Source organism: Drosophila santomea, chromosome 3L (assembly GCF_016746245.2).
Source record: "Drosophila santomea strain STO CAGO 1482 chromosome 3L, Prin_Dsan_1.1, whole genome shotgun sequence".
In the NCBI taxonomy this organism is placed as follows: Eukaryota; Metazoa; Arthropoda; class Insecta; order Diptera; family Drosophilidae; genus Drosophila; species Drosophila santomea.
Window position 1 is genome coordinate 18,968,034 of NC_053018.2, and position 13,714 is coordinate 18,981,747.

General features: G+C 47.3%; 3 protein-coding genes across 6 annotated transcripts; 2 read left to right on the forward strand and 1 right to left on the reverse strand.

Moving 5' to 3' along the window:
• Nucleotides 1–36: 36 nt before the first annotated feature.
• On the forward strand, nt 37–5,647 carry LOC120447441 (alsin homolog). Its single transcript, XM_039628798.2, has 5 exons — nt 37–2,632; nt 2,966–3,584; nt 3,646–4,779; nt 4,839–4,990; nt 5,050–5,647. Exons 1-5 carry the CDS (start codon nt 304–306, stop codon nt 5,271–5,273), a joined length of 4,458 nt encoding a protein of 1,485 aa, XP_039484732.1. The 5' UTR covers nt 37–303; the 3' UTR covers nt 5,274–5,647.
• LOC120447443 lies at nt 5,384–7,771 on the reverse strand. Of its 2 annotated transcripts, XM_039628801.2 has the most exons (3): nt 7,208–7,771; nt 6,234–7,110; nt 5,947–6,160 (listed from the first exon to the last, which is right to left on the reverse strand). In XM_039628801.2, the coding sequence occupies exons 1-3, from the start codon at nt 7,755–7,757 to the stop codon at nt 6,094–6,096; spliced, it is 1,494 nt and encodes a 497-aa protein (XP_039484735.1). In that variant the 5' UTR covers nt 7,758–7,771; the 3' UTR covers nt 5,947–6,093. The 2 variants fall into 2 exon arrangements, with proteins under 2 accessions (XP_039484734.1, XP_039484735.1); XM_039628800.1 differs by having other exon boundaries at nt 5,384–7,110; nt 7,208–7,770.
• Nucleotides 7,772–11,375: 3,604 nt separating this feature from the next.
• LOC120448881 (larval cuticle protein LCP-17) lies at nt 11,376–13,586 on the forward strand. Of its 3 annotated transcripts, XM_039631098.1 has the most exons (4): nt 11,376–11,412; nt 12,735–12,974; nt 13,030–13,096; nt 13,163–13,586. In XM_039631098.1, the coding sequence occupies exons 2-4, from the start codon at nt 12,958–12,960 to the stop codon at nt 13,562–13,564; spliced, it is 486 nt and encodes a 161-aa protein (XP_039487032.1). In that variant the 5' UTR covers nt 11,376–11,412; nt 12,735–12,957; the 3' UTR covers nt 13,565–13,586. The 3 variants fall into 3 exon arrangements, with proteins under 3 accessions (XP_039487032.1, XP_039487029.1, XP_039487030.1); XM_039631095.2 differs by having other exon boundaries at nt 11,391–11,412; nt 12,735–13,096; XM_039631096.1 differs by lacking the exon at nt 11,376–11,412 and having other exon boundaries at nt 12,713–13,096.
• Nucleotides 13,587–13,714: the final 128 nt, after the last annotated feature.

Genomic DNA, 13,714 nt, shown 5'->3' on the forward strand with positions numbered 1-13,714 from the left:
AACACCCTTACTTAATAAAACCTTAATATGACTCAAAAGCGCTGGTCACACTATACCAAAAAATCATCACAAAAACATGAATTCTTATTAGTCAGTTAAAAACAAGTGAAAACAGACTTTTTCCTACCGTGGCATCTAGCATTGCATTTCAAATCGTGTCATATGATGCTCGTCGGTACCAGTGTTGCCTAGCGAAGATCGGAGTACGTGCACCATGTGAGAACGACCTGCAGGCGAATCGTGCAATTGCGTCGTGTTACAAATCTTTGGCCCTGGCCAGTCCCCAATAAAAATTTGCACATCATGGCCAGTGCAGCGGATGACTCGGCATTTGGTGGTCAGGAGGAGCCAGAGTCCTTCACCATTTATCATGAAGGCAGGGCACTGCAGCTTCACTGGCGCGGATTGCCTCCCCTGCAGCGGGCTCCCGCATCCCGGATTTGCAGCATTGCTGGCGGATCCCTGCTCCTTCTGACCACTGACCACGCCCTTTACTCCGCCAAGCTGCAGGCCAACGGCGGCCACCTGGACCTTCAACTCCTGCGTACCGATGTTCTAGATATGGACTTCTGTTCCGGCAGTCAGGACCTATTTGTAGTTCTCACCAATGGCTCTGTGCAGCACCAAGCCACGGGATCTGGCCGGGATGTGGGTCATCCCCACGCGTGGCAAACCCTCGGTTTCGACCCCCTCGAATTGCATGCTGAGGGCGTACGCATCCGCCGGGTTTGCTGCTCCGCACAGGGCGTTGTCTTCGTCGGCGCTGATGGGGAGACCTACGTCATGGGCAGCTGTGGAGAAGTCTTTAAGGCGGAACAACAGCCTCGGCACATGCGCCTTTACGAAGAGGGCAAGGAACTGCTGGACTTGGCAGCGGGAAATGAGCACTTTGTGATGTTAGTTGCTCCCTACAACCTGGCCGACGATGTGCTTCAATTGTCGGTGACTAGTGCAAAGGAAGAACCCGAGGACGAACGTGCCTCTGTAAAATCCCTAAGCAGTGACCACTCGGAGCGCAGCATTGCGGCTAACACAAGACACCTTCTCCATCAAGGATACGCTCTACTTCACACCCAACTTTTCACCTTCGGAGCCTCCAATAATGGCCTCCTTGGTAGTGGGGATCATATTCGGAGGGCCAATGTGATGCGCCTGCAGAAACTAGACAGCATGGGCGTGTGCAGCATTGCAGCTGGATTAGAGCACACGGTGGCCCGCACCCTGGACGGAAGGCTCTACCACTGGGGCCTGAACAATCACTCTCAGTTGGGTGAAGATGTCAGCTCTCCCATGGAGATCACCATCACGGACAGCACGGCAGCGCTACCCATAGAACAGAACTCGGCGCTTGAGGCGACTTGCGGCGACTACCACACACTACTGCTAAATGCCTCCGGTCAGATACAATCTCTCCAGCCTGCGCCTCCAATGCGACATCTGCAGCAATCCAGCACATACGCTCAGACGCTCCTCCAGCTTCAGTTGGGAGCAGTGTGGCCTAATCAACTACGTTTGCTCATGTGTTCCGGCGGATACACTCTTCAAAACCAAAGGCAGTTCCAGCGGCAGTATCACTACTACCTGAGTCATCTGCAGTCACAATTACAGCTACTTCTCAAACACCGACAAGCAGTCCAAACACTCGAAATCTGGCAAAGACAGTCGACGCAAGAGCCGCTTAGGGCCCTCGGCCCCTTGCTGATCAGCTGGGAGCGTATTTTGTGCCTGCTAGTGGCCACCTTGCATTCGCTAGAGGGATTCTACCGAGCGGACTTTGTGCAGCCTGCCGATCTGTTGTTCATCTGCCATTACAAAGAGTACATCGATCTGTTTGACGGCTACACAAAGGCATATTGCGAGGTGTTCTCGATCAATGGATTTGGGGAGGCGGTGGTCGCCATTACTGGACTCAGCAGCCCGCTGGCCGAGCTCAACGAGGAGAGCTACGTCACACGGTTGTTCCAGCAACCCTTCAGTATATACCAGCTGTTTGTCCAGTTTATGGAGCTGCTGGTGAGGACACAACCTGAGTACGGAGAGCACAGGGTGGCCTGGTCGGAGTTCGCACGGCACAGCTGCATCAGCCAAGAGCTGGCCGTGAACACCAAAGATTTCTGGAGCAGCAACGATAGAAACCCTAGGATTGTGCAGTTTAAAAGGCGCCAGAGAAGGGTTATTTTGACGTCGGCTTTGGTTCCACTGAAACTGGTTACTTCTGGTATCAGCAGGTCCAGCAACAGTTTCATCCTCTTCTCGGACTTCCTCTGCCAAGTAAGCGGCAACTCGCTTTACTCCTATCCCTTAACTACCCTGTGGGTGTGGACCGAAGGCGACAGCCTGCGCTTGACCACGCCGGAAAAAACTTTCCTAGTAACCACCCGTTCGCACGAGATGCGCAAGGTGTGGCTGGACCAGTTGCAAACGAGCATTGTTGCGTCCTTGGGCAGGCCACTCGGCAGTCCTGTGCCCAGTTATCGCTCCACGGGGTACGAGTTTAGCCGGGAGCACCCGAAGTTCTCCAGGGTGAAAGCGTGCGGTACCTGGAGGAAGGGCGTTCTCCACGGAAACGCCTACCTGGAGTATCCAGACGGAAGTGTATACTGCGGAGAGCTGCAACACGGGATCATTGAAGGTGAGTTTTTACTTAAAAGTTTAAACAAAAAGTAGCAGCCATCGAAAGAAGCCAAGAAATACCAGAAACATCCATGGTGTAATTTAGTCATATAGCTTCTACGCAGACTATCGAGTATAATCACCATATTTCTTAACAAATATTACGTATCGTGCTTAGAAGAAATATGCAAGTACTGCTTTGTAAAAAATAATTTTTAATATAATTGTGATATGAGTTTGTAATTTATTGGTAGATTTCTTTCTTTCGTTTTATCCCTCATAAGTAATTTGTTTTTAAAAGTTTGAATGATATCCGAAACAGAAAAAACATTGAAAGAATGTTATTCCTTAGGTTTCGGCAAAATGGTGATTCCGACAACGGGCCTGTATGTGGGTAATTTTAAAGGTGGCCGGTTCCACGGTCACGGTATTTACGAACTGCACTGTAAGGATTCCCCCGAGAGCGAAGTCTACGAGGGAAACTTTTGCGAGGGCCTCTTTCACGGCCATGGAATGATGCGGAACAACCGATACATCTACGTGGGCGAGTACCAGGCCAATGCACGCAGTGGATATGGAGTGATAGAGGACCTGGTTACCGGCGACAAATACATGGGCATGTTTGCGGACAACAAGCGATCTGGAATCGGCAGCTGTATCACCAACCGCGGCGACTACTTCGAAGGCAACTTTTCCGGAGACGATCTCATCGGCAGTGGGGTGGCTGTGTTTGAGAACGACTATTACTATGAGGGCGAACTCACACTCCACGGCCCGAACGGACGGGGGGAGTACTACATGCCCAGTGGAGATGCCGGCGGAGGAAGTGGTGCCATAGGGACCGGGGAGTTCGACGAAACCTGCGAACTTATTGGAAACAAAATGTTTGGACAGCTTAGTGGCACCTGGGACACGGTGCGGATTCAAGCCGGCGAACTGGTGCTAAATCGGCGGTTCCCTAAGTACCCCAGGTGAGTAAAAAATAACCAAAAAATACTTGAATTGCAAGTAAAAATAATGACTTTTCTGTAGCTCCCTTGGGCGTCAAGTGGTAGATCACAATCGCAAGTGGCGATCGCTGTTTAACAACTTTGAATCGAACCTGGCCAATTGCACGTCCACTAGCAGCTCTGGTGGCAATCAGTCAGCTGGCACCCTCAGAAAATCCTCGAAACCCAATTTGAGCACGGCCCAAATCTGGAACTGCATAGCGGTGTACATGAGCAAGCAGCGTGCTCGTGAAGGAACCAAGCCTGGTAACTACTTCAACAACATCCTGCTCAGTCTGCCGCTGCCGCAAAAGACATCCTCTCCACTGGCAAAGGCCCGCACCACCACCAACGCGCTGAGCAAGCTACAAACGGAGGCTGCATCAGCGCTGGACTTCTTAGGATTTCCGCCACGACGAATCCACTCCCAAGAGGCACTTAACATCAAGCCAGGCGGATTACAGAGAGCGGATAGCTTGATCTCCATGGGCCACAATACATCTCGTGATTTGGACACCAGCAGTCTGGCCAGTTTCCAGTTGGACCAAAGCCTAATGAACAGCACCGTCGACGGCGATGAATCCAGCATGCTCAATGAAAGTTTTTCGAAGCAAAGTAACAACAACAATAACAGCATTTTGAAACACATGAACAACAGCGATGGTTCAATAACGTCAACCACATCTACAACGAGTGCAGTGCTTGACCAGGTGCCCAGTTTTGGAATGGCTTCGGTGCTTACTGAGCAAGATATGGCCTCCATACGCTTGTACCTGGAGCAGGCTTTCAAGGATCGCCATCACCCGCTGTACGTTTTAAACGAGCGCATTGCCAACTGTTTCCACTACTCATATGGCTATTGGAAGGTTAAACCCACTCCGATTTTGGCGAAGCAAGCCATGAGAGAGTGGGAGTCCATATCGCGTCGCATTTACCGCTTTGTGCGGCAGATGTTTCCAGCGTTACCCGAGGAACTTTGCCAGATGGAAGGCAGCAGGGAAGTTATATCGCATATTACCCTTCTATACCCACTTGTGCTATCAGAGGGCATCTACTCCACCTTATTTGTGCTGTATGCAAATAAGTACAGTCGAAAGGACGAAATGTATCGGCAGAATTTGAATCTTGCCGAGAAGCTAAACGACCAAGAGCTCGTTGAACTTATGGGCCATGAAAGGTATTCTTTGATGTGTGCTCTGTTTTAACTTATTTTATAATTTTTAAGTTTGCTATTAGTTTCCTGCACAATGTAATGTTGGACCCAAAATTTGAGGAGTCCGTGCAGATGTTAAAGGAACTGCAGGAGAAGTTTAGTCCCCAGGACATGTTGACTGTGATACAGCGCAGCACCCAGCTGCTAACTGAGGCCTACGAACACGCGATGGCAGGTGAGTCTCAAATGTCCAAGTATCCGTAAATTGTTCCACAAAGCAGTTCTGATTCACAGCCAATGCCGCCCAGCTCAATGCGGACAACATGATACCGCTCACCATGCTCACGATGCTGCGCGCTGCTGTTCCCCACTTGGGTGCAGAGTTGGCCTTATTGGACGATCTGACGGGTGGCCCCAATTTCCAGGCCGAGATGAATGGAATGGCGGGCTACTGCTACACTACATTGAAGGCCGCATATGAGCACGTAACGTCGAAAGCTCTGCAAAAAATCCCCTGAGCGTGGTCAGCCCAAAGATGAAAGCTGTACTATTCATTGTTTCCTGTTTCGAAGTCCGACACATGAGGTTTTAGCGAATTAGTTAAGGGAAAATACGTTTCTTTTTTTGGTACTGTAAAGCTGTGGTGAATAAGAAACGAAACTGTTGAATTCCCGTAAATAGTCTGTATATACATTGAACGACGAAATTCCCTCATAGGATTACGCTATCGATTCTGTACAGCAGCAAATTGTTATCCCCTAGTACAACGTAGAAATGTGTATCTATATATTGTATGTATTTATGTATGTATCTGTTTTGTATATTCTAGGCCAACGCGTTAACATTCCAATTACTCGCCAAAGCAAATAAATTATCTACATACATATAGGAACTAAATCTATTCAATTTCCTTGAGCGTCTGCATCTGGTCCTGGTCCACAGGAAACAGACTTTCCGCCATGTGCGCCGCAAAGTTAGTCTTGTCCAGCTTGTACACGATGTACTTTTCAGGAAACGATGTGCCATCCTCGTAGTTGTACACCAGGATCACCTGATCGTTCTGCTTGGCGATTTTTCGCTTCACCAAATAGGCCAACGCGTAAATGACCTTCAGGAAGACGTTCCTTCGATGTGAAATAATGCACTTGGTGTGGAATGGAAGCATGGTAACGTTGTGGTAAATGGAAACGTAATCCTCCGCGGAGCGCATGTGGCTAACGAAGAGAATGGGGGATTGTGGCCGAAAGTGGGAAATCTTTTGCACCATCCGCGTGGTGACTCCGATCACCACGATGGCCACCGCATGGACTTCCATGGAGGCGGTTACCACGGCACGCGCTAGGCTATCCGCTCCAGTGTGGGATCGATCGCAGTACGGAGTATTGGCCAGTGTCGCTGGACAGATCTGCTCGAAAATAGCGGATTGCAGTAACCGGAAGTAGATTGTGCTTTTGGGCTGCGGGCACGTGGTCACGTACTTGTCCGGATAATAGAACGTGTAGTGGTAGTGCGCCGGGTCCACCCTAAGCTTTTGCTCATCCAAAACCCGCGGATCAAAGATAATGGGTTTCTTCGAAGCGTAGGTAAGCTGCATGAAGCACTCGGCATCGGGGCACAGGTGCATTATGTCCGGAATAATCGCCGGCTCCGCCAGTTCCACCAAGAAGCCGTCGTAGCGTTTGACCGCCCAGTTCAGCTCCCCCTTGCAGCCCTTGATCTCGTTCAGCACCACTCTGGCATACAGTCTCATGCCATCGCAGCGCATGGCGGTCATCGCCTGCTCCAAGACGTCCAGGTACTTCGGGGTCCCCACGATGTGGGACACTATCACATTTAAGCCTACCTCCCGGGCGAAGGTTAGGTCCTCTAGCTCCTCGTACGAGACCCGGAAACGACGACACCTGGCCGGAAATAGCACAGGCATCTGGGCGTATAGCATGCCTCCCCTGGCCACACAGCACTTAAGGTGGTCCGTGTGGATGCTCCGCACCATCAGTTGAATGTCCTCGCCAATCAGGATAAAGTCCAAGCGCTGCACATCGCCGATCAGAAAGCGGGCATTCACATATATAACATCAGCGTTGCACCGATCCGAGTACTGCCTATCCACGGTCAGGATTACCTTCTGGCCTTGCACGAGTTCAACGCACTTCTTGCCCTCCTGGCGGAACTGAGTGCTGAATCCGCCAGTGAACTGGTGGCGCGGCGATATCTTCACCATTACTGAAGACGCCACGGGAAAACCCAACTCCTTAGAAACACTGATCTCCGACTCCCGCAGCTTTACGATGAGGCTCTGGTTGTCATGCTGGGTGCCCACGAAAAGGTTGACCATAAAGCAACGCACTCCGCTCACTGAAAGGAAAGAGTTGTAGTGTAATTATAAATTATATAAGTTGCATTAATTGATCTAATGTTGAATAGAATTGAAGCAAACGAATTGTAAACGCACGTAGGTGGTTTTTGATCTCGTGATCGCAATTTGTCATCGACGTGAGCTCCACACACTTGCGGTTCTCGTTGGGATCGGTGGCGACTGGAGTGGTCAGGATCTGAAAGTCTTTAAAGAAGCCGTGCCAGCGATCCTCTTCGAAAGGTATGTTGCAGGGATCCTCGCTCAACTCCTCGAAGTCGAGTTCCTCCTCAGAACCTGGGCCGCTGTTCTGGTTGAAATTTGAATGTAAGGAATACTTAGAGCGGAGGACCCCCATCTCGCTTCCAAGGTTCATGCTGACTTCTTCTTCCTGGCCTAGAAGATGGTAGAAGGTGTTCCTCCGCTGCATGTTAGCCAGTTTCTCCTTGGCCTTCTGTAATTTCTCTACGTCCACGGCGATGATCCGCAGCCGGGTGAACATGTTGTCTATAATCGACTCGAAGTTCGATGCCTGCAGCTCGTTATTATCCTCATTATCGCTCATTGTTGGGGCTGATAGAAAATTTTGGAGTCGAATCAAAAACGTTGTGATAGTCAAATTTGATAGGGGGACTGGGTGTTCTAACATTCAAATTTACTTAGCTTTTGATATAAAATACCCTTCACTTTTATTACAGTATTCTTTCATTGTTTTACTATGAAACCTGTTTTCGCTTTAGGACTGGAGAAAAAGCCAAAAAAAACATTAAAGAATAAACGAATTGTAAATCCCTCCTAATTCGCTATATATTCATATTTCAAAGTTTCTATATCCGTATACGGACGTGGAACGTGGAGATCTCTGAAAATACAAAAACCAGAAAGTGGAAATTAACGCCCGCAATAACGCCCAATATACCTACACTGAAATATGTTTGCCGCCCATTTTTTTTAAAATGTTTTTAAATTTTTATACCCATTTACTCGTAGAGTAAAAGTACAAAAGCTAGAAAGTTGAGATTAAGTATACAGACTCCAGGGACATAGACGCAGCGCAAGTTTGTCGATTCAGGTTGCCACGCCCACTCTAACGCCCAAACCGCCTAAAGCTGCCACGCCACACTTTTGAAAAATGTTTTGATATTTGTTCATTTTTGTATTAGTCTTGTAAATTTCTATCTTTTTGCCAAAAAACTTTTTGCCACGCCCACTCTAACGCCCACAAACCGCCAAAAACTGTCAGTGTTGAAGACTCTCCTTCGCACTTCCACTAACTGAGTAACGGGTATCAGATAGTCGGGGAACTCGACTGTAGCGTTCTCTCTTGTTTTTTCTTTTCAACCTATTTTCTACCCGTAATACGCATATTTACTATTAAAGTAATCTGTCATAAAAAATTTGCCTATCATAGTTCAGACGAAATTGTTAATATTTCTATTCGATTTGATTGCCATCAGTGTGTTTCAAGTTCATCTAAATCAATAGGCTAGCGCGATATGATATTATTAATATTTAGTTCGGACTATATATTTTTCATTCGCCAGAATACACAAAGATTATATATTCGTATATTGGGGTAAAGGTTTTCTGTACATTTATGTTCAGAAGTCATATCTGACGAAAGCTGTGCAATTCAACAGTGATTCAATGTTGATTGAATCATTACCTATTGCCTCTTGAAAAGCAAACGTACTTATGTGTGGCCATTAAATTACATCATTTTAGGGAGGATTCAGCCAGTTATCCATCCGCATTAGAGTTCCAAGCAGATCGACCTCCTCCGAACCCAGGCGTGAGTTTAGTTTTCCTGCCCTTTTGCCACCCATGCATTTCCCATTTCCACTCAACACATTTAGTTTCTGGTTTTGAAGTTCTCCAGCGATAAAAGGAACCGCAATCCGAAGCACAGGTAACTTTAGGTTTTTGTTGCCGATGCTGTTTCTCATTTTGTTTATTTCCGTAATTTATTTGCCTGTTTTGCCTTGTCCGAAGGCGAAAATGTTAAATTTAGCATCAAGCGTCAAGTGAAATGTTTACAATGTGAGAGAAAGTTAAATGGAAAAGCGGGAGGGACGGTCTTTCAGTTCGGAAAACTAAAAACTGGAAACCGAGAACGGGATTCCTAGCCAAGCGTTTTAGAATCTATTCGGAATCTTGTTTCAGCGGAGGCCCAGCACTTGAGCACCCCGAGTTCCGCCCGAGAAAAGGGGAAAACATAAACATCCAGGAATGTTTAGAGAATAAAATTGTTCATACTCGCTGCTCTCTACTTTTCGTGTGTGTTTCCCCCTTTGTTGTTTATTTTCCCCCAGCCAACGGATGGATACACCGGCTGAGTAAGACCACGACCAAGACCCACACCCACACCCGTACCCGTACCCGTGCGGACACGGACCTGGTCCCCGAGTGGGGATGTGGCTGGAAGACTGGGTGTGGCTGCAGCCATGTTTAGACTAAACAGCCGATCATGGAAATGTGTAGAATTCCTCCCGCTCGACTGCTAACAGCGCTTGAACTTTGACGCCGAACTGCACTCATCGGTTCGACTTCCCCCTGCTTTCCTTCCTTTTCGTCCCATTTTAGACACGGACTTTTCTATCCCAGGGGGCGTGGGTGGGTGGAGTGGCGGATTGGAGTGGAGTGGAGTGGGCGGAGTGGGTCTGCTGCCATTGAGCAGCAGCATAAATTGCCTGGCTCCTTGGCTGGCGATCGGACGGGATCGTGTGGGATCGTATGGGATGGTTCGGATCAGCTCTCTCCCTCTCTTTTCAATTCTCTGGGCCCTCTCTTTCTAGCCGAACAGTGCCGTCCCGCTTCCACGTCCATTCATTTCGTGAATAGAATTTTCTAAATGTCTTTGAGTTTTCAAAATTTTGGAGCGTAGGTGCAGTGCGTCGCGAAGCGTCAGCGTGTACGGTTGGCTTTCAAGATTTCAAGACATTCCAAAGGCGATCGGGAAACTAGAAAGTACTACAAGAAAAGTACATCCACCAAAGGAAATCCAAAAAAAAACAAATAATTTTACCTCGTTTCAAATATTCAAAGTAATGTTAAAAGTTAATAGAGAACAGTGCTCAGTGCTGGAAAATAGGATTCCCGGAACAGGATCCGTTTCGAACTCTCCCCACAGAAGTGGGCGTTATTCGGTGCCTGTTGCCAGGTCCCCAGATGAACCCCACCCACACAGATACACACCCACACACCCACACACAAACACACACAAACACACACGCACACACTGTGGCAATAATTTTTCATCTTTCCAATATCCCACTCGACTGGCAAAATATTCGCCTCTGCCGTTCGGCTAAAAATATTTAAAAATCCAAAAATCCACTCGTGTCGCTGGCGGCCATTTCAACCTACTACGGCCGCCTGTTTTTCATAATTTTCAGTTTCGGTTTTATTTATTTACCCCATACCCCATTCCCCATACCTTATACCCCATACATACTCGCACGTCCGCCCATTTTCCCAGTCTTTTTGTTATGCGACTGCCGAAAGTTTGGCCCGTTTCATTTGGCATGTCGTCGTTTTTGTTTATCCCACCCTGCCGATTTCCCGGCTTTCCCAGCCAACCCGCCACCCTTGGCCGTTCATTTTCTGCATTATCTTCGCGACTTTTCCCACATTTTTCGCGGTCTTTGTCTCTTGAGGAGCCGGATTCCGGAGCCGGGGTATTTGGATGGCGGTCTTAATTGCCGACCCCGTGGTACAAATCACAACCTAATGGACAGCCTCCTCCCGAGTGGTTTACAACTTCCTTGCCCAGATATCTCTATAGATGAATAGATATATACCCATGTACTATATAGACGGTTAGTTGGCATCGGAAGACAGCTGTGTGCATTGGCAGATGCCATCAACATCATCATCATCATCTTGGTCGTCCATTGCGTATGTGGGGGAAGTCCATAAAAAAAAGAAACCAAACCAGCACACAGTTATAAAAATAAAACTATTTTCGTATGGCGTGCATATAGACTCTCGATCATTAGACGGCAGCAGAGCCGCCTCTTGGCACAGTTTTCCAGAGCACAGATTGGACCATAAATCAATCGAACCAAATTAAATTAATTCAATTCCCAAACAAGAAGCAATCTCATCACGGTGCCATGTGTGCGGATCGGTATGTGAAAAGTGGATACACAAATTCTAGTCGATTTGTCTTTTTCCGCTTACTGGCGTTTCATTTCAACAACGACAGGAAAGGGAAAAAGGCGTATTTACTATGAGTTTGACCATCGATTTGCAGGTGATCAAGCTGCATAGTATGGGTAGTAGTGGTATACCCTCAAGTGTGGGTAAGTATTTCGAGGATATACATATTTTATCTGACTAATCAAAGTCAACTGACTCAACGACGCATGCAACTCATTTTGCGGCTCATCTGCAATCATTATCGTCAAAATTAGCATCATTAGCATCTAACAAAAAGTCGCCAAAGCCACGGAACTCTAAATAAGTTTAAAGATAGAACCCTTCATGTTTTCTCAGGAGCTTTGTTCTATTTTAATGATCTTTCGGTAAATGAAATGGCAACGAAACTTTTAGTGCAGGTATGTTAGAATCGAACTAAAAATTATTTGGAAATAGCTTATAAAAATGCATTGAGTATCGAAACACAAAGAGGACAACACCCAATGACTAATTTCCTAAAATTACAACATTTTGGAATACGTGTTCACATTCATTGGTACATTTTGAAATCAAAAGCCAAAGCAGAGGAAACTTAAAATCGTGCCATCACTCATGTGCTTAATAATTTTTTCAATTGCTCACCACTCAAACGGAATTTAGGATTTCGATATATAATTAATTATAACACAACCAGAACAAAGAAACAATATTTGCCAGATTCCCCGTACATGCGAAAGCTAACAAATTGCTTCGCCCGCCGCCAGTGGATTCAATTCTCATCCAAATCGGGCATTTTCGACATTGCTGTTGCACTGCAAATGTATCGAACGTTAAATGTAAAATTTATTGTTGCATAAACAGAATGCCAGGAATCGGACCGCATCCAAATCGAACGATGCGTATGTGGCACCTTTAAGTTTTCTGCCCCTGCTCATCCACCCATCCCATCTCCATCCCCATCTCCATCTCCATCCCATTACCGCCCCCTTTTCCATCTCCATCATATGGGGCCCCCAGCATCTACATCTACATCTCCATCTGACCGGCTGGAAGGCACATAGTATGGTCGGCTGCAGAGGATGGAGGATTTAGTGCCGCCTCATGCCCAGTGGCCAAAAATAACATCAATGGGGGCAAAGCGCGGCGACGGACGCCGTGTGTTTGCTTTGTTTATAGTTTTCGTGTAAACAATTGCCAGCGGAAAATCGACTTCCCGGCGTGTTGGCGTTCGAGAAAAATCGAATCTGGAAAATGCCCAAAAGCAGCTGGAACTCAAACATTGTAATGAAAAGTGGCCAGGGCAACGAAATAGTACCAAAAATGAAGCACATGTGGAGGAAATAATCTCCATCTCAGAAATAATTTCTTCATTTTATATTGCTCAATTGCCGCCAATGTAAAAGAGAATATTTTTGGTGGTCGTATTAATTGAATGCAAAACATCTTATACTTTACCCCTATACCCCTTTGAATGTTACCATTACAGAGATGAGTAAGTGAGACCCTGATCCGGGGTCGAACATAAATTAGGAACCTCAAATTGCAGGCCGAGATTCGAAATTGCAGTGGGAGATGGGAGATGGGAGATGGCAGATGGGCTTGGGCAAGAAGCTCGCTCTTTAATTAATTCTTAGAACGGGTTTCAAGTAAATACCCCTGGACTCATATGGACTCATGTACATATGGTGTGTATGTAAGCGAGTGTCTGGATGTTGGACGATAACCGGTAAACAAGACGACCAGCAATTCCAAATCCACTTCATTTTTGGCAATATAAATAGCCGTCTTCCCTCACTCACAGTCAATTCAAAGTCAGCTTCCCATCCAGACAGCAGCATGTTCAAGACTGTGAGTAACGCGCCACCGAGAGACGATCACTCCAAGGACTAGCCCATTCCAAAACCATTATTCCAGATCATCGTCTTCCTGGCCCTTTCCATGGCCGTCGTTCTGAGTGCTCCGGTGGAGCACGGCTCATCCACCGCCCAGCCACCGGTGGCAATTCTCGAATCATCTCACGAAAAGCACGAGGATGGATCGTACAACTTCTCCTACCTCGGCGAGGATGGCACCCACAGACGGGAGGAGGCCGTGGTCAGGAACCAGGGCACTGAGAACGAGTACCTGGAGATCAGCGGCTCCTACTCCTACTTCGATGCCAACGGGCAGGAGGTAACCGTCACCTACAAGGCCGATGACCATGGATTTGTGCCCGAGGGCGGTGCCATTCTGCCCCAGATTTCGCTGGCCGCCAAGCAGGTCAGCGAACAGGTGTCCCAGCCAGATCTTGATTACGATAAGCCTCCTAAGGTCTAATAAACAAGCACGTGATATAGAATCTAGTTGGTTTTGTTCTGGTATTTAGAAGAAGCATCGGTATATAATTGCAAAGATCTCGGGATCTTCAATAACCATATACATATTGGCTTAAAGGTGATTTACCATTCGAGTGCTGCCTCCGTTCAA